The following is a 23,103-nucleotide window of genomic DNA, read 5'->3' as shown; positions in this document are numbered from 1 at the left end:
TTAGATTTAGTTTGGCAGATGACTGACTTTGGAGAGACCATGACTTTTCCAGTTTCTGAGAATATCATGCTTAAAATTTGTTTATAAAAGGTTCAGTTCTATTAGAATACCATTCCATTGCACTGAAAGAAAAACTGTCTTTAACAGTGACCAACCATGTGTGTAAGTTCTTTGCTTCGATTTAAAATCTCTTATTGACATGCTAATTATTTTACTGTTGAATGATATCATACTAAAAGTGACCTTAAATTAAAAAAAATAAGTACTTTTGTGGTACAGCCACTTTGGAAGACAGTGTGGCAGGTTCTCACAAAATGAAGCATTAGTCCTACCATAAGATGCAGCAATCAGCGCTCCTTGATATTTACCCGAAGAGTTGAAACTTACTTCCACACAAAGACCTGCACTTGGTTGGATATGGCGGCTTTACTCATAACTGCCAAAACTTGGAAACAACCAAGATGTCCTTCAGTAGGTGAATGGATAAATAAAGTGTGGTTATATCCAGACAATGGACTAAAATGAAATGAGCTCTCAAGCTGTCCATGTGTGGGGGCAAGTTATATATGGGAACTCTTAGTACCTCCCTGTCAGTTTTCTTGTAAACATAAAACTGCTCTGAAAAAAAGTCTTTGAGGAAAAAAGCACTTGTGACTGTAAGTGATGAGCTCTGCCTCAGAATGACTTCTTTCCTGCTTGTATATTTGAGGGCTTGGTCCCAGGAGGTTGATTGCATTGCAAGACACAGTTGGCACGAGACTTCTTCCTGCATGAAAAGTGACCCTGGATTCCAGTGCTCACCTTCAGATCTGGTTTAGTTACGGGAAGGGTGGCTGTCACCGTAATTGCCCAGCTGTACTTCTAGGAACCAAATCCGACGAGATTTCTTTCATGGAATGGTTCTCCTAGAAGCAGGGTTTTTTATTTTTTTAAATTAAAAAAAAATTTTTTTTAGACAGACAAATCAAAAGAACATTAGGACTCTCCCTTTAAGACTGAGAAGTTTGGTCTCAATCGGTTTGGTTGTTATAGTGGTTTTCAAACCTGTTTTTACTTTTGGCTGCTTTCCACTGAGTCCATTTGAAAATGCATTAGTGGAATCTTTCTCTCTCAAAAGGGCTTTCCCAGGATTCCCGTTCAGATTCTTCCATTATGCTTTTCTTGTGCTTCCAAATACTTTGTAGAAATTATTTTTCCTTGGGGCATACTGAGAACTCTCTCAAAGTTAATTAATTGACCCTATGTTACTAATATCATAAACTTAGCAGACTAAGTTGCTACGATTCGAAAATATCAATGGATTGGATTTTGAGGTTAGGGCATAGAAGTTGAGTTCTTAAATTCCATATGACCTCCCTCCTCCGGTTTGGGCTCTGCTTTTTTGTTCCTTAACCTTTTGTTTCTTTGTTGTCTACTGACTGTAGAAACAAACGTGTCTGGATGGGTAGGAGTTACGGTTTGCATTTTTTAGGTTTTTTTTTTAAATTGAGTTCATATACGACACAACCACATACCACATACCCTTTTAAAGTGTGTAATTCACTAGCTTTTAGTATATTTAGAATTGTGCAGCCATAACCATTATCTAACTCCAGAACATTTTCATCACTTCCAGAAGAAACCTTGTATCATTAACAGTCACTCTCCATTCCACCCTTCCCCCCAGCCCCTGGCAACCATGAGTCTACTTGCCTGTTCTGGGCATTTCATATATGTAGAATCACACAATAAGTGGTTTTTTTGTGTCTGGCTTATTTCACTTAACATGATGTTTTCAGGGTTCATCCATGTTGTAGTATGTATCAATGCTTCATTCCTTTTTATTTTTAAAGTAGGGGAGGTAATTAGGTTTATTTTCATTTTTAGAGGAGATACTGGGGATTGAAACCAGGACCTTATGCATGCTAAGCATGTGCTCTACCACTGAGTTATACCCTCCCCCCATTCCTTTTTATAGCTGAATAATACCCTGTTGTCTGGATTTGCCACATTTTGTTTATCCTTTCATCATTTTGACATTCAGATTGTTTCCATTTTTTGGCTGTTAAATGCTGCCATGGACACGTACAAGTTTGTGTATGGCCGTATGTGTTCATTTCTCTTGGGTATAGACCTAGGTGTAGATTATTGGATCACATGGTAACTTTAACTTTCTGAGGAATGTTATCTACAGCTGTTGCACCATTTTACATTCCATCAGCAATGTATGAGGGTCTAAATTCTCCACATCCTTGCCAACGCTTACTGTTGTCATCCATCTTTTTCATTATAGCTATCCCAGTGGGTGGTAAGTAGGTTCTCACTTTGCTTTTGATTTGCATTCCCTTGTTGATGAATGATGTTGAGCGTCTTTTGCTGTGCTTACTGGTTATTTGTGTATCTTTGGCTTCTTTGAGAAAAATGTCTATTCTGACCCTTTGCCCATTTTTTCGTTGGTTACTTGTGCTTTTGGTGTTATATCTAAGAAACCATTGCCCAATCCAAGGTCAAGAATACACCTACTTTCTTCTAAGAATTTGATAGTTTCAGCTCTTACATTTAGGTCTTCATTTCGAGTTACTTTTTGTCTGTAGTATATATGATTCTTTGCGTATGGATAGCTAGTTATCCTGGCACCATTTGTTGAATATGACTTTCTTTTTAACTGTTTTTTCCCCCTTGTTTTATTTACCATCAGTCCAAATACTTATAAGTGCCTGCAGACGTGCAAGGCATATGAGAAGACTGTGAGGTATAGAGTTTACAAGAAGAATTTGTCTCCCCTTTGTGTCTTACATCTGCTTGAGACTGATGATGGCACAGATACATGAAATTGTTAAATAGTGAATGATTCCATGCCAGAAGAGTGGTGGAAAGAACAGAATTCATTAGGAATTGAGAAGACTGAGTAAGTCTATGGGCAGAGAAGTTCATAGAGAAGATGAAGCCATCAAGGTTAGATGAGCTTTAGATACAGAAAGACCAGAAATGACCAGAGCAGAGCTACTGAAGCAATTAGATTCTTTTGGCCCAAGGTGTATATGGAACATCTTTTAGACAGATTTTGGAATTTTCCTGGATTACCAAGTCTTCTTTTAGTCTCAGTTATGTTATTAGAAGCTGGAAGCACCTGATACATACTTTGAGCAATTGTGTTTAGAAATAAGGGCAAGTTTCTCTTTGGGCCACCCCACATGGGGTTGGGTGCCCTATGGGCACTGTCTTGTTTACTTATCCTTTTGCTTCTCAGTGGTTGTCTTTGAACCAGACTTCTTATGTTCCCTCTTCATGGTGCCTACAAACTTCTAGATTTATTTTCTTGAAACTCTAGAGAAACTGTTTTCTCATCATGGTCACTGATAACTGCCATGTTGTGAATCAGTGGTCAGTTTTCAGTCTACATCTTACTTGGCATGGCACATTTAACACAGTCACCCCCTCCTTCTTGACACATTTTCTTCACTTGGCTTCCCCAACACCGTACTTCCTTGCTTCTCCTCCATCACAGTTAGTGTTTCAGTAGTTTCTGTTAGTCTCCGTTTCCAGTTCCACTTCATCTTGGTCTCATAAACTTGGAGTTGCCAGGACTCCCTCCTTTTACCACTTCCTTGTGTCTGCACTGACTCTTGGTGACTTCACTTAGTATTGTTCACATGCCGGTAACTCACAGATTTGTGTATCCAGCCCTGACTTTGCTCTTGAACTCCAGGTGTATGTATCCAGCTGACTGCTGCCTAGTCACTGTTGACTATTCAACATCTCAGCCTTAACCAGCCCCACACTGAACTCTTAATCTCTCCCTCCTCTTCATACCTGCTCAGCCTTTAATCTTTTTCATCTTAATTGAAGACAACTTTCTGGTTGGCTCAGGTTGAAAACCTTGGAGTCATCTGTGAGTCCTTTTCTTCCCTTATATCCAGTCAGGAAATCCTGTTGTCTTTACCCTCAGAATATATCCAGAATCCAACCACTTCTCTCTCCCTCCACATCTGACACCCTGGGCTGAGCTGCTGTCCTCATCTGAATTGCCGCCCCAGCCTCCTAACTCGTCTCCTTGCTTTGCGTCTGTTCTTGTACTCCTGTTGTCAGCCAGAATGACACTATTAACATGTTATGTCAGATAATGTACCTGTTCTACTCAGAACCTTACAGTGGACATTCCTGTCACTCAAAGTAAAAGGCAAAGTCTTTGCATTCCCGAAAAGGCCCTGCAAGATCAGGACCCTCATTATCTCCTGGACTTCCTCCCCTCCTGTTTTCCTTTGCCAGAAATCTACTCTAGCCACGCTGACCTCTTTGCTATTCCTTGAATAGTCTAGGTGTATTTCTGCAATAGGGCTTTGTCCCCTCAGCTTGGCATTCTTTTCCCTGTAGGGGAGGAAAAATAATTCTCCTTCTACCCTTGCGAGTTCTTGGCTGAGACCCCTGTAAGGAAAGATTGATTAACCAGAGAAAAACAAGCAGTTTAACAGGTATACCTCTTGTGTACGTGGGGGATTCCCAGGGGGAAATGAGTAACTCAAAGAAGTGGCCTAGAATTCAGGCTTAAATATCTTCAGCTAAAGACCAAAGAAAGGTGGGTGTGGGAAGGCTAGTAATGGGGAGGTTGCCAGGAAAAGCTAAGTAAACAAGAGTAACATTTGTTATAGAGATCTAAGTCTGCGCTTCCTCCTTTGATAAAAATTTCTTGTGATTTGGAGTCAACCTTCTCTTCCTGGTACGGAGAGGCAGACACCCTTACAAGTGGAGATTTATTTTATAAATTTAAATTTCCTTTACAAGAGGGTAACTTCTGCTCAGTTTTCAGAACTTCTGTGTCTGCTGTTTCTCAAAATAATCAGCTCAAAATAATCCTTACACCAAAGAAGCTATTTTGGAGTGGCATATTCTGCCACTCTTCACCCCCAAAGTAGCCCCGTGGCTAATTCCCTCACTTCTTTCCAGTCTTTGTCCACATGTCACTTTCTCAGTGAGGCCTGTCATGTCCACCTGTTCAAGATGGCAGTTGCTCAGCCCACACGCACGCCCCGTTTGTTTTGCTCTGCAGTCCCCCTCAGCCGGGGGCATGTATCTTTTGTCATGCTGCGTAATTGACTTACTTTGCATGTTGTTTATCTCATGCACTAGAAGGTAAGTTGTAGGGCAGGGATTTTTGCCTGGACGCTGCTATGCCTGTCACCTAATTCAACGCTCAATAAATCGTTGTTGCACGAATGAACGTCCTAGAGCTGCTGTGCATTTGGGCTTATTCTTGTTGAGATTCTTGGGCCTCATCCCAGAGACATCGTATTACTCAGGCGTTACTGGGGGACAGGTCACAGAGGCACCGTCTGTCTAGCAGGTACCAAAATCCCAGACTCCCGGAAGAAAAGCGTTTCACCGTAAGCCGCGTTATACAGACAGGTTGGGCACAGTGGGCCGTTCTTAACCGGTTAGAGGGATGGGAACTCTCCTGCAATCTGAACTCCCAGAGGCCAGCCAGGGGCCAACCTCGCGAGCAGGCCTGAGACTTAATCCTTAGAAAGGCTGCTCACAAGATTGGCCCTTGGCTGGCTTCTGGGAACGTGGATTTCTGGAGAGTTCCCACCACCCTGACTGGTAACGGTGGCTCGCTGTTGCTTACAGGTGGGGTATGATAACTTCCCTTTTAGGTTCACTGTTTTCATCATGGTATCCAAAGAAGTTTGTTTTTTCTTCTTTATGTAGAAGAGAAACCATTTAGACTTCTCTCTCTTTAGGAAATTTAGTAATGATTGAGAATGAATTAAAAAGTTTAAGTGTATGCAATAAGTGAGTTTATTCACTTAGACATATTTCCTGGAAAATGCCTCAGCCGTATTATTCAGTCTATTCAGATTTTAGTAATTACAAAAGTGATGTATTTCATAGTAAAAATTTTGAATTTAATTCAAACAGTAAAAAAATTAAAATATCTTTCCTACTATTCACTTGAAAGATAATATCTGTGTGACCATGTGTTTCAAAGCAGACACGTTTTCTTCATTTTCCCTCCATCTTTCGTGTTCCATCGGGCCAGTTTGAAACTTGCCATCTTGGGGTTTGCTTTTGTGAATAACCAGTCTTCTTCCTTTCTTTCTCTTTTATAGGCCAGGATGCTGAGTTGTCAGGGACACTTTCACTTGTTTTGACACAGTGCTGCAAAAGAATAAAGGATACCGTCCAGAAGTTGGCCTCAGACCACAAAGACATCCACAGCAGCGTTTCTCGGGTTGGAAAAGCCATTGATAAGGTACGTTGTTGGATGGGGTGTTCAGGACGCGTTAGCGTCGTCATCCTTCATCTCCTGTCACCGCTCCAATGACATTAGCTTTCTCGGGCTGTTTTACTCTGGTCCTTTCATCCTTGCTTTCAGTAGCTGTTGCAGATCTGATTTTACTATGTCATTTGTAAAGTTTCCCATTGCTATTATTTAAAAAAGCAAAAATAAAAGCTAACGAAAAAGCCTTCTTTTTTTATAGCCTTGTTTTTTTCACCCATTTGCATGTATGACTACCGCTTCTCGTGTCATGATGAGTAAATTTCCAAAGAAATTTTAACTTACTGGAAGGGAGTTTGTTTATAGAGGTAACTTTTCCTGCTTCCTGAGTAATCCCCTGGCTGTGACTCTGCCTCTGTTACGGGATGAGTAGGATAAGACCCTCGCATCCGTCCCCCTGCATCGTCCGAACTTGTCTTCCTGTGGGCGCGCTCACCCCGTTCTCCAGCGTTGCTTTCTGCGTGAGCGGGTGGGTTGCTCGCCAGCAAGACCAGTCACTGGTGGGGGGTGAATCTTGTGACATCTCTTCAATCTTTGACTTAGTGGTTTCCTTATAAGCAGTTACCATTTTTAGCACTGGGCCAGTTTTGCCCTTGGAGTTCATAGTCTTAGCGGGGCCTAAGAGAAGTGGCCGCAGGTCACTGTGTGATACCTCTGACTGTTTCAGCCATAGGGGAGTTTGTCCTTTTTGTTACGGACATTATTGTTCACACATTGTAAACTTCCGGGAGGGTAAGGAGAACTTTTGGGGAGAATTCTTTGTAGTAAAACCAGTCTTACGAGCTGTTTCATCTGTATGCATGAAAACGTTAGCTATAATATACATAGAAAGTCATGGAAGCCAGAGAGTGGCTCTAACTCATGGGTACATTTCTTTAGGGTGAAGTAACTCCTGCTGGTGTTTAGGAAGCTTCAGATTTTGGTGGCTGATAGTGACCATCCCATTTAGTGATTGCTTGACCACCAGGCTGCCTGCAGTTAGGACAGAGCCTGGGGACAGAGGGACCAGAAGATGCCATGCCAGTGAGAACAGCTGAAGCTTTCACAGCAGCCAGTCAGAGAAAGTATCTGAGAAAAGATCCCTGCTCTGGGAGCAGGTAAGGGGGCCTCAGGAATCGTACCTCAGTGGTGTGGGCTGCTGGTCCCCAGGGTCTGGAGCGTTTGGGCAGATAATTCAAGGGCTTTGCATTGTCATCAGAACCCTCTTCACTCCCTGGCTACTGGTGACTTGCTAAACATGTCTTCCTCCTGGTCTAGCAAGTCTTTACAAATATTTATAAGGGTTGTCAGGTATTTTGGCTAATCTTTGAGACAAAACATTTAAATATATTTGGTGCTAGAAATGAAAGTATCTTTTTGAGAATGGCTAACAAGGGGACACATAATGAGTCCTCTACATTCTGGCTTTTTTGGTGAGGATGTGTTTAAGGTGAATATTGCTAATTAAATACTTCACTTGTTTCTTTTGAGGACATTTTTTCATGAACTTCAAAGTTATAAGAGCTTTATAAAATAATTTTATTTTTGGTAGTTGTATGTTCCTTTGAAAGTAGTTTAGGTTGTAGGTGACCTGGATTCTAGATTTTTCTGATTCATCATATGAAACCACACTATTAAGTTGATACCTGGACAAGTATTTGTGAAATTACAGTCCTGGGGGACAGCAGAAAGCTTGGATCTCTTAGTCCAGTTCTCATCATCTTTCAGTGCATTCTCTCTGATTTTTGGGTGTTTTGAGGGGCATGGGGGCGTCTGCTTAGCCTCAGCTGTAGAGGAAGCTGTTACCAGACTAGAGCTGCCGAGACAAGGTGCGTGAGCTTTTCGCGCACATAAGGGACTCTGTGTGGGCTGTTGTTGTATCAGACTCCGTTGACTTGAAGTCTTCCTGCTCTTCCAGTTTGCACCTGGTCAATTTGTGCAAGCTTCCGGGGCCGCCTGTTGTAAAGGCTGGGTGGAATCATACAGATTGGTGAATCGGATGTAGCTGAAGCCATTGTGGCCCAAGCCTTTAAGCACCAGAGCAAACAGCCTTGAGTAATAAACTGGAATGCTGTCCAGCAGCCTGTGAGCACAGTGTTGTGGACACATGTTCCCACCCTGCCAAGAGCAGGACAATAAAGAGGCTGGTGACTCCTTTACGAGCAGGCTGATTTTGAGTGAGGAACTTGAGCAGATTTTTGAAGTGCTTAAATGGCTTTTTTTTCCTTTAATGTTTTAATGCTTCTTTTAAAGTTCTTTTAGTCATCACTTCCCTGAAAACATAACCAGAAAAGAAGTTTCTGTTGTTAGCCAAGACATTTTCTGGCTTTTAATTATTGCCAACATAAAAAGTTATTGAAGACTTCTGCTGTAACGTGTTGACTGTTTTCAGATACCCATAATATTATCACAATTTAAAATAAATAATATCAACCATTGGATTCTGTGGCAAAAATTTTTGTTAGTGAAAACAAATAATGTGTTGGGTTATTTTTTATTTCCTTATCTATTTTAAGAAAATCTAGAATTCTCTTCTGTTTAGGGTATTTTATTTAGTGTTTTTCTTAGTCTTTTGACTTTTTCAATTTCTAAGTAAGGAAAGTCAATAAAAACAATTACTGCTTTAAACTTCTGTGTGTATATGTTATAGTGCTAAGATTTTAAAGTGTCTAAAATTTGTTGTGAGGTAGTTGAAAGTGAAACACATAGTACATGTTCTTGAGAAGATTGTGGTCTAGTGTGGTCATGGAAGAGTGCTTTGTGTACACATGAAAGAACTGAAAAGATCTGAGGCAGCATAAAAGAAGTTTGCATAGGATGGACTCTGATTATTATAAAAAGTAAAGAGAAGGTCACTGTGTTCTTGATTAACCTAAGGTTTGTGGAGTTGACTTGAAAAAATGGTTAAGATTTAGAGCAGCGGAGCCATGAGATATGGTCTTCTGTGCGGCCGGAAGGGAGCTGAACAAGAGATGAGAAAACGGGGGGAAAGGTATAGGTCAAGTGGTAGAGCGCATGCTCAGCACCCGAGAGGTCAAGGGTTCAATTCCCTGTACCCCCTCGAAGCGGAAATCAGTGAGGAAACCTAATTACCCCCCCCCCATAAAACAGACAGTACAAGAGCTGAGAAAACGCTTGACTCCTGTTAAAGACTCTCAGGGACTGACCTGACTGGAGCGGCTGCCCCTGTCAGGAATAGGGCAGAGTCAGGCTGGGGAAGGCAAGTGATGGAAGGCCGAAGAATCTGATCCAAGGAGGTTGGGGAAAGGGAGGGAATGATAAAACCGTTTGAGGATTTGCTTGCCCTCATTGCATAGGATGAAATTACACCAAGGAGAAGTCAAGAATGGGAAAACAATAACTTACTTACTGAGCAGTGACCGTGTTCCAGGTTCTGAGCTAAGAGTTTTACATACATTTATGGCGCATGATGCATGGACATTATTTCCATTTTACATAGGAGGAAACTATGATTCAGAAATATTAAGTAACATACCCCAGGTGTACAGCTTGGAAATGGTGACTCAAGGACTGGGAAAAGGTCTTACTTAAGAATTTATTCCTAAGTACTGTGCTATATTAGGACATCATTTAGGCTGGTAATGTTTTAAGGAGGAAAATAATGGTTAAACCACGCTGCCTAAGCTGATCTGCCACTAGATGGGGTGTCTACACTGATGAGGCAAAATGATGGCTGTATTGAAAAAAAAAAAAAAGGAATGGAGTACACCTCTAAAAAGTGAAATATAGAATATTTTAAGATAGTTCCAGGTGAGCCATTTGGAACTGCCTTTTATGTAGGTATGACTGGGATGTGAGAGGAGAAAAAGGTATTACTCATTAGAGTGGGTATGAGTTCAGATAAGTGCTAGCTCTCAAGTTGTGTTACTATGTTATGGATAAATCCTTTTGTAGTGGAGGAGATGTTGCTGTTAATGAAGGAAGAAAGAAAATTTAAAAAACTAGAAAACTTACCCTGAGTAAGAAGAAAAAGAGCTAAGTTGAATTCTGAAATATTGACGATTTATGTTTTGGGTGGAATTTTTAGAATTCCTGAAAAGGAACAGTTAATGACAAAGTTATAAAAAATACTGAGGCTAAAGGATGAAACAGCTTGCTTGGTCTCGCATCCAAGTTAGGCTGGATTGAGAGGGGAAACGGACCTTATACCCATTGAGCTGTACCAGCTAATCCAGTCTGTAATTGTATTCAAGTGATTTTAAATTAATGAGTTTATTAATGCCTCTGGTAATGTCCTTTGGTATTTTTGTTTTTCTTTACATTTGCTAAAATGAAGCTCTTTTAAATGTAGCATGAGAAGATTTGGTGGCAAGGCCTGGCTCTCAGATTCAGTAACTGTGTATTGAGGGCTTACCATGGGATAGGTAACTGATAGATAATTTCATGTCCATTATGTAATTTGGTCCTTAGCAACACTTTGTAAGGTTGGGATTGGGGTCGGCATATGTAGAAGTGAAAACTAAGACTTTGGTTAAGTAACCTGCCTGAGATCACAGAACTAGAGAGCAAATAGGATAAAAAAGCCCAGGTTTTAAGACTTTGAGGAACCTTTCTCAACGGGAGTTCCTTGAAAGAATTAATTCCTAGCGCCCTGAGGGGCATATACATGAATTTCTCTTCTTTGCGTCTAGAATGGTAAGCGGTGTGTGTGCCATCTTCGGGAGAATTAGTAAAGCAGTCACTCAGATTTCTTTAGTTGATCAGATAAGGAGGCAGTTGGGGAAGCAGATTACCCAGCACAGAAAGGTATGGGAAAGAATTGTGAGGGGTGGGGATGCAAATGTGACCGGTGGTTAGATTGTGGGCTATTTTCAGGGTCTTGAAAGCCCTGCAGAGTAGTTTGGCATGTATCTGACCACGCCACGTTACTCCCCTTTGTTTATAAAGTAAGAACTGACCAGTGTGGCAGCCCCCTCCCCTTCCTTAGTGTCGCACGACCAACCTCTCTCTTAACTCTGGAAACTAGAGTACGCGTGTCATACAGAGGAGAGACTGGAGTGTCTGAAAAGGATACAGTGTCTGTAAACGCTGGTTACAGCGTGCGACTTAATGTGTTTTCCTGTGCAGCGTTTGCAGAGCACTGCTGTCTGCTGTGTGCCTCAATGTGGATTATTTTATCAGAGGGCACGCACCTCATCATCAGTTTTAGTGAGTTTGCTAGTAAAAATTTACCAATTTTTCCCTAAAGGGTGTGTAACAACTTACTATCCTACTGAGCATGTATATAACGGTCGCTATTTCCTCAATTCTCTTACTTGTGATTGGGGAGGTGGTTATTAGGTTGGTTTGTTTGTTTAATTAATTTATTTTAATGGAGGTGCTTTGCTGTACTGGGGATTCAACCCAGGACCTCGTGCATGCTGAGCACACACTCTGCCACTGAGCTATATCCTCCACCCTGTTTCCACAGCTCTTACCTGCACTTGGTATTGGCAGACTTTTAAAAAATGTAAATCAAACAGATGGATATGAAATGGTGAACAGTTGTATTGATTTGCATCTCCTTCATCGTGCGTGAGGTTGAGTGTCTGTTTCATCTGGCGGACCATTAGAATTTTCTCCCTTTTGAATTTCTTGCTTAGTTGTCCATTTTTTCACCTCCTTTGGTTTCTGATCTTTTGTGGGTTGTATGTGAAGCAGATATCTTTTCCCAGCTACATGGAACCAGAATCCAGGTCTTCTTGTTCTGTGTTAAATATTCTCTGCAGTGTACCTCTCACTGCTAAGTCAGATTAACTGAATGCTTGGAAGGGAAATTGATTCCTGGTAGGTGCAACAATAGCACATTGTTAGGTTCACCTGCCATTTTTCTTCAAAAGTAGATGGAGAAGTTTAAAGAAAATTAACAGTATTAAAGAATTGGCACTTAGGAATTAAAACAAATACTTTTATCATGACTGTTGTCACTACTTGCTCAATAATTAAAATTTCATAAAATGTGTTTCAGAAATGGATTGTTTTGGGTGAACACTGAAAGTCCGTCCTTAAATCTAACCAGTTTGTGAGTATGTTCATGATTTGGCCAAAGAGGTAGGATGGTTTGTTCAGATTTCATAGTTTCATGATGGTGTTTTATTCAAGTTATTTACTTCTGCTCTGCCTAGCTTCCAGAAACTTAATCCATCAAATATGGGAATGATGCTAAAAGGTACATGAGATGGTATACGAATTTGTGTGTCCTATGTTCCTCTTTTTAAGCTGTGGCATCTTTTCTAGGCAGACACACCGTTGAATGTGTGCTTTTTTGCTTTTCATTTTTTTTTTTGAATCCTGCCTTCACATTTAAGAACATCTTTGCACATTTGCTTTCCTTTTTTTTTCTCCTTTAAAAACATAAAAGGAAAAAGTATAGTAAAACAGAAGTGCTGATAAACAGATGTTTCTCTTCACGAGCTACTTCTTGGCTGGTTTGCCGAGCTGCTGACTTCCTGGGCAACCATGCAACGAGTTTGGTCACCTAGCAACAGGGGCTGGAACTGATCCTTGCTCTGATGCAAGAACGTGCAGTTTTAACAAAAGAAGTTCTGATACGATACTGCATTTCTTCAACTTGTTTTTACAATTTTAGCTTATATTTTTACTACATGTGAGCAGAAAATAAGCTATGAATAAAGTTTACTCGTCGACCTCAGTGATTTAAACTGAAAAATCACAATGGTAGACAGGAGCTCAGAAATGTTCATCTAATGCCTTGCTTGTTCATGCTTAGTTGTATTTTCCAAGACTAGCAAATAAGTTGCAGAACTTGAATGCAGTAGAGATACTCTGAATGTAAGAGTGTTTGATTTTTCTTACCACGTGTGTAGTAGTGGTGATATATAAAGATACATGAAGAGCCTCTTTGTGAAATTTTAAATTTGTTTCAGTGTTAGACTCTTACATTTTGAAGTTTTCCAGATGATCAAAATTTGCTTTTTGTATATATATTAAGGAAAGAATTGAAGGGATTGTTTTGTTTGAGCAGTTACTGTCTGGTGGTAGCTATTAAAATTCTGACTTAATGTATACTGCCAAAAAAATTATTTTAATATGGTCTGTCCTTTGAACTGACCACTGTGTCTTACAAAGTTGTTTTATTTCTTCCCTGCAGAATAGACAGCTGATAAATTTACTGAGGGTGGATGGGATTGAGGGCTCATCATTAAATGAGTAAGTAGAAATCTGAAGGTCGTATTTGGATTGAATGGGGTTGAGAGATCAGTGAGGCGTCCTCATCAGTCTCGATGATTCTTGCTTACAGGGTGGACTCAGACCTATTTAGAGAGTCCCAGGCAGATTCCTGACTTTGTAATAAATTCTGCAATCTTCAGATACCCATCCCTTTATTCATTTGAATGGCCGTTTATCTAGGCTAATAAAATATGGGAGAGTGTCTGTGACATCAGTCCCCCTTCTGGGCCTCTGCCTTAGTCCAGTAGCATCATCATCACTTTCAGTGTTCTCGTTGTCATGGAAGCATAAAGATACAGTCATTTGCTTAAAAGTATTGATGAATTGTTACGAAATCATCTCAACAGGCAGAATCTGATAAGCAGGTAGGAAATTAGAGAACTTTATTGAAGCAGTTCTGACTTTTCTTCAGTGCTGGATTCAGTCTATGCAGTATGGGCGTCTAGGTACTCTGTGTGATTTACATTCTTCAGGCCAAGCAAGAGGTCTATAAAAAGAAAGTGAATAAAAATTAAGGCGCTGAGAGTAATTTTGCTTTTTTTGTTTCTGTGCAAGTAATCCCAAATGTTAATGTGTATATTTAGTTTTAGGCTACTGACTTGACATCTAAGAATAGATAGCTCTTTAAAGAAAAACGGGCTGAATTTTGGAGAGGCGAGCTCTCCTGCGCTGTAGCGACTGCAGATGGTTGGTGGTTTGCAGTTTCTGTTGCAGGCTGCTTACTGCCTGTCCTTATATGTGCTGTAAAGTAGCCCTGTGTTGCTTGGACTGTATTTAAGCAGTGATTCACTGAGACTGTAATTTCAGTTAAATCTAAATGATCTCATCTAGTTAAATTTATGGGTTTGGAATAAAAAAAAAAGGAAATGTATGAGTTTTATCAGGGGGTACTGCCTTTGTCCCTGAGAACAGAAACTAATATAAGTTCAGACTGCGTTGAGATGGAGGTGCCAGGAAACGGAGGGAGGAGAGCATGTGATTGCCCGTGTTCTGTGAGTGGTCGCAGGGCCCGTTCCTATTCCCCACGCCGGGGCTGGAGGCCGTCTCCTGCAGCTCTCCGTCCACGTCCGGGTGCCCCATGCTGGGTTTTAGCTGCACTGCATCCAGGCTGAGGGATATGTTAGAGGGAGGAGAGTAGTCAGCTCACCACCGGTTCTTTGCCTTCCTCCCCAATCCGCTTACTCCTGTTCACTTTTCAGTTTCCTCGGGTAGCTAGTCCTTTCAGGCCTGATTTGGTAACCGCGTTCGGTGGGGGAGACGGGGTGGGATGTGCTTGCTCCGTCTTACCAGAACCCGAACCCTCAACACTTGTGCTGTATCGAATCTTTTAGCTTTTGTTATGAAAGGAATATTTGCTCTTTGCGTGGAGAGTGGTAGTCTCCAGTGATAATCTTTGCTAATACTTTAGTGTATATATTCTTCCAGATTTTTTCCATAAGCATTTCCAAGTTTATTTTTTTGTTGTTATTTTCATTTTTTTTTTAAGCAGAATTGGGGCCATAATTTTGTAGAAGTTGCTGTTTTTCACTTTAGATGTTACGAACATTTCTCCATGTTAGTAAATACAGAGCAATGAAGCTTGCTTTGTAATTGTAAATAGTAATACCAGCGTAGTAGCAGCTACTGTTTATTTAACCACTAAGGGAGTCTGTTCATTTGCCAGGGCTGCTGTAGCACGGTGTCCCAGGCCGCCTCCTTGTGTCATTCGTGGTGGCTTCGTCTGCTTGGGCTGCTGCAACAAAATTCCAGAGAGAGACGAACAGACAGACAGCCCTGGTATTTTCTCCCTGTCTTGTAGGAGCACCAGGTCTACCAGACTAAGGCCCCGCCCTTATGACTTCGTTTACCCTTTATTACCTTCTCCCAGACTCTGTCTCCAAATATAGTCACACTGGTTGTTAGGGCTTCAACGTAGGAATTTGCAGGGGTGGGTGAGCAGAAACACAGACATCTGGTCTGTAACACATGGTTTTCCCTCTGTACCTGTCTGTGTCCTCATTTCGTTTTTTTATAGGGATACCAGTCGTGGTGGATTAGGGTTCACCCTGATGGCCTCATTTCAGCTTTGTAAGGCACTGGGAGTTAGGGCCTCAGCGCAGGACTTGTGAGAGGATGCGGCTCAACCTATGGAGGGAGGGGCTGTTAATTTCTCCACTTACTGTAAGGAAGCAGAAGCTCGTGGACCTTAAGTGATTTGGCCAAGGTCACGTAGCTAGTAAGATAAAACCAGGATTCAGACCTGGGGAGATTGGCCCCAGAGCTTACTCTCTTACCCACCTGGCCGTTCTGTTCCCCACCCCTACCTTGGCACTGCAGCTGTTGGGATGGACCGTGGATTGTTTAATACCCTATGTTGGACATAATGGGTTTTCCCCCCTACTAGACAGTGATGCATTGAACATGCTTTTACCTCCAAAAGTATTGCCATTGTACAACGCCTAGACATCAATTTATTGACAGAAATTGTTATTAAATTTATTTTTCCAAGATGCCCTCAAAATGTGTTTGTTTACTCTTTCGGCAGTAATCATTGAGAGTGACAAGTTTTAGGAAACCATTTCCTGACATGGGCAACAGAGAAATCGGAACGGGTACTTACTGGAGGTGCCTCAGCGTGAAACGCAGGCCGTTCTTTCTGTTAAGCAGGCGAGGTGAAGACATACACAGTGATGTATCCTGGTCACTTCATGATTCACTTTCTTTCTTTTTTCCAGAATTTTGATTCTGACATTAGCAGCGTGGGGATAGATGGCTGCTGGCAGGCGGACAGCCAGAGGCTCCTCAACGAGGTGATGGTGGAGCACTTCTTCCGACAGGGAATGCTGGATGTGGCCGAGGAGCTCTGCCAGGTGACGTGTGCCCGCCGGGCGGGGGCGGGACACAAACAGGGGCGCTCCTCGCGGCTCTTAAGTCTTCTAGCCATAGATAGATTTTTAGTATTAAGCATCAGGGCTGACCTCATTTGATTAAGAAATCTTTTTTTTTTTTTTTTTTTTTTTTTTATAAATCGGTGAAAATGATAGTCCTAGAACTTGTTATTCAAATTATTTCCTTATTCCTGCCCAGGACATTGGTCCCAGGTTATCAGTAGGATCAGAAGTGATGTAACTTTTTCAAACATTTCCTCTTTTGATAGGAAGGTTTAGTGTAGCAGAGAAGAAAAAAGGGACCAAGAGGTTTATGTTTGTTCTTCTGATCTGGCCCAGCTTAAAGAATTTTTTTTTTTTATTGAAGTGAAGATAGTTTACAATGTGTCAGTTTCTGGTGTACAAGAATTTTGTTTATCAAATGAATTTCAAGCTAAAATTTCAAGCTAAAGTGAGAGATATTTGTCTTTTATTTCTGTTAGACAAGATAGCTCAGAACAGTTTACCAACCACATAGTCATAATATTGGCAGCTGCCCTGTACTGAGTATTTACCACCAGCCAAGCCCTGCCTTTGTTCCTCACTGCAACCGTGTAAGGAATCATTGCTCCCATTCTACAGATGAGGAATCTGAGGTCCGGAGAAGTAACCTGCCCAAGGCCATACGGGTTCTTAGTGGAGGAACTAAGATTCAGTTCCAATTCGTGTCTTCAAGTTCTGTTCTAAGCCACTGTGTGCTACTGTATTTTCCATTTAGAGAGATGGACCATAAGGATTAAATAATTTAAAGCCAGTCTGTAAACCAAACCTCTAATCTAAGCCTTTTCTATTTTAAACAATTCAGATGAGCAGTAGCTCAGGTCTTTCTCTGTGCATTATGGGATTTTGTGTGTGTGTTCATATAAATTTCCCGAAGTGAATTGTATTATCTAGGATTAAGTTTGTTTACAAGTAGCAAAGACCCACCATGCCAATGGCTTAAACACAAATGAAGTTTGTTTCTCTTACACAGAGATAGGAGGTAGTAAGCCACCCAGAGCATGGGTGGCAGCTGTGCCCTGTGAAGCTCTTAGGACCCAGGCTCCCGTAGCTCTGCTGTTTCTAAGGTGTCCCTGCTTTCCCGGTCCAGGGTAGCCAGAACCCCACCGGTCCCTTGTGTATTCCAGGAAGGGGCGAAGAGTATATGTTTATTATGTTTCATTGGCCAGAACTTAGATCTTGCAAAACCATGCTCAGCTTTATTCCACGTGGTATGCGCCCAGCTAAAATTTGGGGTTTTGCTGTTAAGAAGAATGATACTGAGGCCCAGTCATCAGTCTCTGTTGGAGAAATTCGTGTTAAAAAGAAATTATCTTTAATGGCTTGCCTCATTTTATGATTTAAAGTATGCTTTTACCATATCTCTTTACTCTGATTCCTGCTAATGAAAGTTCTTTTTATTTTTTCAGGAATCTGGTCTTTCTGTAGACCCAAGCCAGAAAGAACCTTTTGTGGAGTTAAATCGAATATTAGAAGCATTGAAAGTCAGAGTTCTGAGACCTGCTCTGGAGTGAGTTACTGAGTTTGTTTTCTTTTGAATATTCTGGAGAACTCTCTGTAAGAAAACATAATTAGAAAACACATTAGAGATTTTGAGATGTATAAATATCTGTCTCTCTCACCTGGGGTAGACTTCAGAGAAATCAAGGGAGAATGATTTCTTTGAGCTAAGTGAATTTGGGAAATATGCAATATGAGAAAACAGTTAGAGCTTACTTCACTTATCAGTTGGTCTGAATTCCCATGAGAGAGGAGGGTTTCCTGTATCCAGGCTTTATGACCACTTTAGACGAGCATTATAACTGAAGTGCTGTTGTTCACCTGGTTTGAATTTGATATTTGAACTTCCATAATGCACTGGGTTCGGTGTTAGCATTTAACAAAAAACAAAACATTGGCTATTGGTGCTAAGTGGTATACATGAAGAGAACAAATAACGTGACGGAGTTTTGCTCTAATTACCACTGTAAAACTGAATGATGCACTGTGAACTTGCCGTTGATGTGAATTATGTGAGATCACTGGGTAAGCTCTGATAAACATCATCCTAGAGCAGGATCGGCAACGCTTTCCATAAAGGACCAGGTAGTCAGTGTTTCAGGATTGCAAGACACATGAGGTCTCTGTTGCGTGTTTTTCTTTATTTTATTTTACAGCCCTTTCAAAGTGTAAAAACAAAAACAAAAACAAAAACAAAAAATCGTCTTGGCCATCTGGCATACACACAGGCAACAAGCCATGTTTGGCCCTTGGCCATAGTTTGCTGAGCCCTGTCCTAAACTAATGTGGGGATTATCAGGTTATTTTATTTTATTTTATTTTATTTTATTTTTTTATTTTTTAGGTTATTTGTTTTAAAAAGAAGATAAGCATGAAAGGGAGGGAGGGAGGAAGAGAAGTTACAAAATAAAAGGAAGAAGCTGGGTGAGAGAGACAGTGGCATTGTTGTGAGGCTAGAGCCTTAGGATCCTGGTATTTTAAGACTGGAAGTATTTGTGATCATTGTCATCAGGAAAAAAAAGTTGGAAAGGTCCTTGCTGGTTTTTATAAAATGCACCCCCCCCCCCCCACTAACTCATTTGATTCTTCATAGCTTAATTTTCTGTTTCTCATCATTTCTCAGTTCTTAGAAAATTTTGCAAAGTTCTAAAACCAGCTCGGATAAATAGATAGATTCCTATTGTAAATTTATAAATTACAAATTTCTGTATAAATTGTAAACATGAGGTAATGCATTTATTTTAATTCTTTAAAGATAAATGTTACTTAAACAGCACCATTGTGTACTATGCATATTAATTACCTTTATAGTTCATTTGATTTTTTTAAAGTAGATTTTATTGCAACATGCCAGTGGGATTATGTTTAATTACCTCTAACACCCCTTAAAAAATAGCAGCCACTCTTGTATTTTCATGTTTAACCTGTGTGATTACACGTCTATAAAGGAGAACAAAAGAGCCTAAATATAAAACTGTACTGGGTTTCCCAGTTGTTTTGTAAGTGATTTAGAAATAACGTAAGAGTTGCTATTTAAGGGAGTGTTCGTTTATCCATTAGATTTCTCAGGGTTTTTCGTCAAATTTTTATTGCATACTTGCTATGTACCAGGGACTGTGTGGAGTAATTGGACTGCCTTAGCCCTCAAAATACTCAAGGCTTTTTTTCCTTTTGGAATGAAGAAGATTCATAAGACCCTTTTAACTTTGTGCTTTTTCTATAAGATTTGGATTTCTTACTAATAATTGCGTCACATAAATCAATCATTTCTGTAAATGGTTTTTGTTATTTGTAGCCTCAAGCAGTGTCTCTCAGGCAAAAGGAGGCCTCGTTCCACCCACTTGGCAGTAGCAGTGGAAATTACTGTACAGCCCGTCCCTGGGTACCCCGAGGGATTGGGTCCAGGAACCAAAATTTGTGGATGCTCAAGTCCCTGATGTAAAATTCGGCCCTCCATATCTGCAGGTTCCACATCCGTGGATACGGAGGGCCGGTTCTACAATAAAAACGTTCTCAATTTGCTTTTCCAGGAGTATTGCCCTGTTCAATATCCGCATGTGGGATGTAGTGATAATGATAGTTATCTCTTCTTAAGAGTGCTTATTACATGCCTAGCATTGTTCTAAGCCTTTTACATGTATTAACTTATTCAATCTTTATAATTTGCCGTGAAGTAAGTACTTGATTTACAGAGGAGGAATTGAGGCCTGGAAGATGTTCCATGAAAAAAAGGGCGTGGAATCAAAAGGTTATTGGAGAAAAGCTTCACATGATATTCCCTAATACTCTCCTCTGAGAGATTACAGTGAAGAACTTATTTAACTGTGTAAAACCCAGTGTTTCCCATGCACATTTAACCAGAGTCCTTGTCTCCCCCAACCCCCAGTAACACCTACTGAAGCTCACAAAAGTAGAATTCTGTAGAACGTAAGTTTGGAAAATGTTTGTTTAATAGAAATCTCCATTACAGCAAGTCAGACATTTCCAATTCTTGTCTATTATTGGTGGATGCAAAGCAAATATTTCCTCAACATCTTTTTGGGCAAAGAACAGAAAATTCACTGTACTTAACTTGTACCAAAAGTGGAAAAATATGAGGCATGAGTTTGGGGAATTCAGGTTCAGACATAAGGAGGAAAGTCCTTCCTGTTTCACATGTGGCATCTTCTCCTGGCACCTGCTGGGAGGAGGCATCGTGGGGCCACCCCAGGAGAGAGAGAAGAGGGTGAGCAGCAGTTCCAGGCAGCCTGGGCAGTGGAGGCAGAGACCAGCCGAAAAGGGTACTGTGGAAAGGGGCCATGGAAGGACTAGATGAGAAGGAAGTCTGGTGGGTGCTGGCTGTTGACTGCAAACAATAAAAGACAATGGAAAGAAGGCAGTAAAGAATGGTGCCTGGCAGAGAGAAGTAACAGAAGAGCAGCTAACGAGAGATGCAGATGTAGTCTAGGGTTCTGCCTACCCTTTTGTTCCTGCTCCTGTATTTCTGAGTGTGGGTACAGGTTTTTCTTGTCATCCAGACGGCTTTATCTATTTTTTTTTAAATTCCTTTTGGCACCTAGCATAGTGCTTATTTCACAGGAGGCACTCAATAAATGATAGCATAGTTTGAAGGACCACTTTGAACAAACATGACCTCCTCCTTCATGTGGCAGATAGAAGCAAAGCCAAAAATAACTAATGTCAACAGAGGATAACAGAAACTTACTACGAGGAGATGGAGAAACTTTAGAAGCTGTCCTTGTAGCTCTGTGCCAGCCAGTTACTGACTTTTGGAAAGTGCCGTCTTGAGGGGAAGCCAGTTGGTTGCCTTCCTAACGGTGTTTCAAAGAGTAATATTACCTTGGTGGGTTTGCCACAGGCTAGGATCTGACTTTCAACCTTGCAGACTTAAAAATCTGTCTCTTTCAACACTCAGAGCAGGCCCAGGGCCTCCCAGCGCTAGTTCACAGGAACATGCAGTTCTGTTTGCAGGGCCTCAGCAGAATGCCATGAGGGGACAGAAAGTAACTGAATGATTACAAGAAAGAGATAGAGAAGTTACGGAGTATTTCACAGAAGAGAGACAAGCTGTTCTGTTAGACTGGCCCGGCCATGAGCAGTACCAGGCGAGCCTGGTGAAACACGAGAGGGCTCCATCCCTAAGCCTAGCGATTAGGTGAGGCTAGAAATAACAACCACAGGGGAGGTGAGATGAGCTTGCCTTGTGGCTTCTGGGTGGAGTGTGAACGGTGAGGAGAAGAAGGTGCTTGCTGGACTGAGAGAAATGGTGGCATCAGTGACTGAAACACAGTTCAACAGCACAGAAAGGTTTTAGGAAATGAAAACGGAGGGAGCCAGGCCGAGGTGCCCGATCTCCGAGCCTGGACTGCCGCTGGGAAGGAGGGTGACACCTTTCAGGTGTCCGTTTTCTCCTTGTTAGTTCTGGCTTCCTGTAGGTGGGTGGCCTTGCTGGTTCAGGCGTCTTTAACAGCCACGTAGAACCGCAGGGTAAGGAAAGCTCTGCTGGATGTACCATTGGAGAAAAGGAATCAAGGTCTGAACAAGTTTGATTTTTTCTCCCCACCGTTTGAGGGTTTTTGTTTTGTTTTGTTGAGTGGTGGGGGTTCTTAATTCTGAATGGGCGGAAGAGGTGAGCTGAGGAATACGTTTTTAACTCACTGTGCCTGTGCACTGAGTCTGGTGCCGTAGGAGTACTCTGCTAAAAAGAAGCTTATTGAAAATGGAGAGAGGTGCCCCGTGGGAAGAATACAGAAGGAGAAGCAGCACAGTGGAATATAGAGGCCAAAAGAGGAGAGAGTGCTTGGGTGGTAACACCATTTTCAGTTGTCTGTTTCATGTTTGTTGCTGGCCCAAGTCTGTATGAAGTTCCAAGGCAGTGGATACTCCTCAAGAGAAAGAGTAGACCTGGCCGTCTGTCCTCTGGATCCAGCCTCACCAAGGACTTGAGCGTTACTGGAAAGGAGTGGGCAAGCCATGACCGTAGAGAGATTGAGAATCATCTTTTTAAAAAAGGGGAAATTGAAATGAACTATTCCTAAGGACCTAAACTAGGCCAGGAAGAGGAATGAAAGGGGCCCTCTGGAATTTGTCCTTATAAAATGCTGACCTCTTACTAATTTAGGCTTATGAAGCACTTGGTGTTGTGGTAGGAAACGAGCACTAAATAAGGCAGTGTCATACTTCATAAAATCTGTAGAACTGTGCTGTCCTGCATGGCGGCCACTTGTCACATGGAACTGTTGGGCACTTCTGCTGAGCTCTGCATGACTCAGAGCCTCCTGTAAAGTTGAAATGTGAATGTTGTTTAAGTAGATTCAAATGCATACCTATTGAGTTGACTTTTTCTTAAATAGCACGTAAGAAGGACAGAGATTTACACCAACTCTGAGATGAGTGAAATGTTAGTGGTTCCAGCGATGGACTCAACTCATATATGAGAATTTACCACTTGAAAATATCTCAGAAATGAAATGAAATGTCTCAGAAATCCTAAAGCAGAGTTACAGGGTTCTTTTTTTGGCTGAGCTTGATTTTTGCCTGTCTCTGAATTTTTTAAGCACGTGATTCAGTCACCAGTGCCATTCAGGCAGGTCTACAACTGTGGAGTAAATAATGTTACTCGTTTCCCTGCACTTCAGCTTTTTTCCCCAAAAAGATAGCTCTAAGATAGATTAGAAAAGGAAGATATTTGTAAACCTTTAAAAAAAAAAAACTGCCTTGAAGGATTGTAGTGGAACGTGCTGTAAGAATTGGCAAGAGGTGTTTTTATTC

General features: G+C 41.3%; 1 protein-coding gene across 1 annotated transcript in view; it reads left to right on the top strand.

The window, feature by feature from the left end:
* RMND5A (required for meiotic nuclear division 5 homolog A) overlaps positions 1-23,103 on the top strand; it is a 48,237-nt gene that overhangs the window by 10,814 nt on the left and 14,320 nt on the right. Inside the window, exons 2-4 of the mRNA XM_031441297.2 lie at positions 6,087-6,229; positions 16,141-16,275; positions 17,742-17,842. Coding sequence (XP_031297157.2) covers positions 6,087-6,229; positions 16,141-16,275; positions 17,742-17,842 — 379 coding nt within the window. The remainder of the gene's footprint in view (positions 1-6,086; positions 6,230-16,140; positions 16,276-17,741; positions 17,843-23,103) is intronic.

This window comes from Camelus dromedarius, chromosome 33 (genome assembly GCF_036321535.1).
Source record: "Camelus dromedarius isolate mCamDro1 chromosome 33, mCamDro1.pat, whole genome shotgun sequence".
Taxonomy (NCBI): domain Eukaryota; kingdom Metazoa; phylum Chordata; class Mammalia; order Artiodactyla; family Camelidae; genus Camelus; species Camelus dromedarius.
Note: the sequence above shows the minus strand (reverse complement) of the source record. Positions and strands in the feature narration are given on the sequence as shown.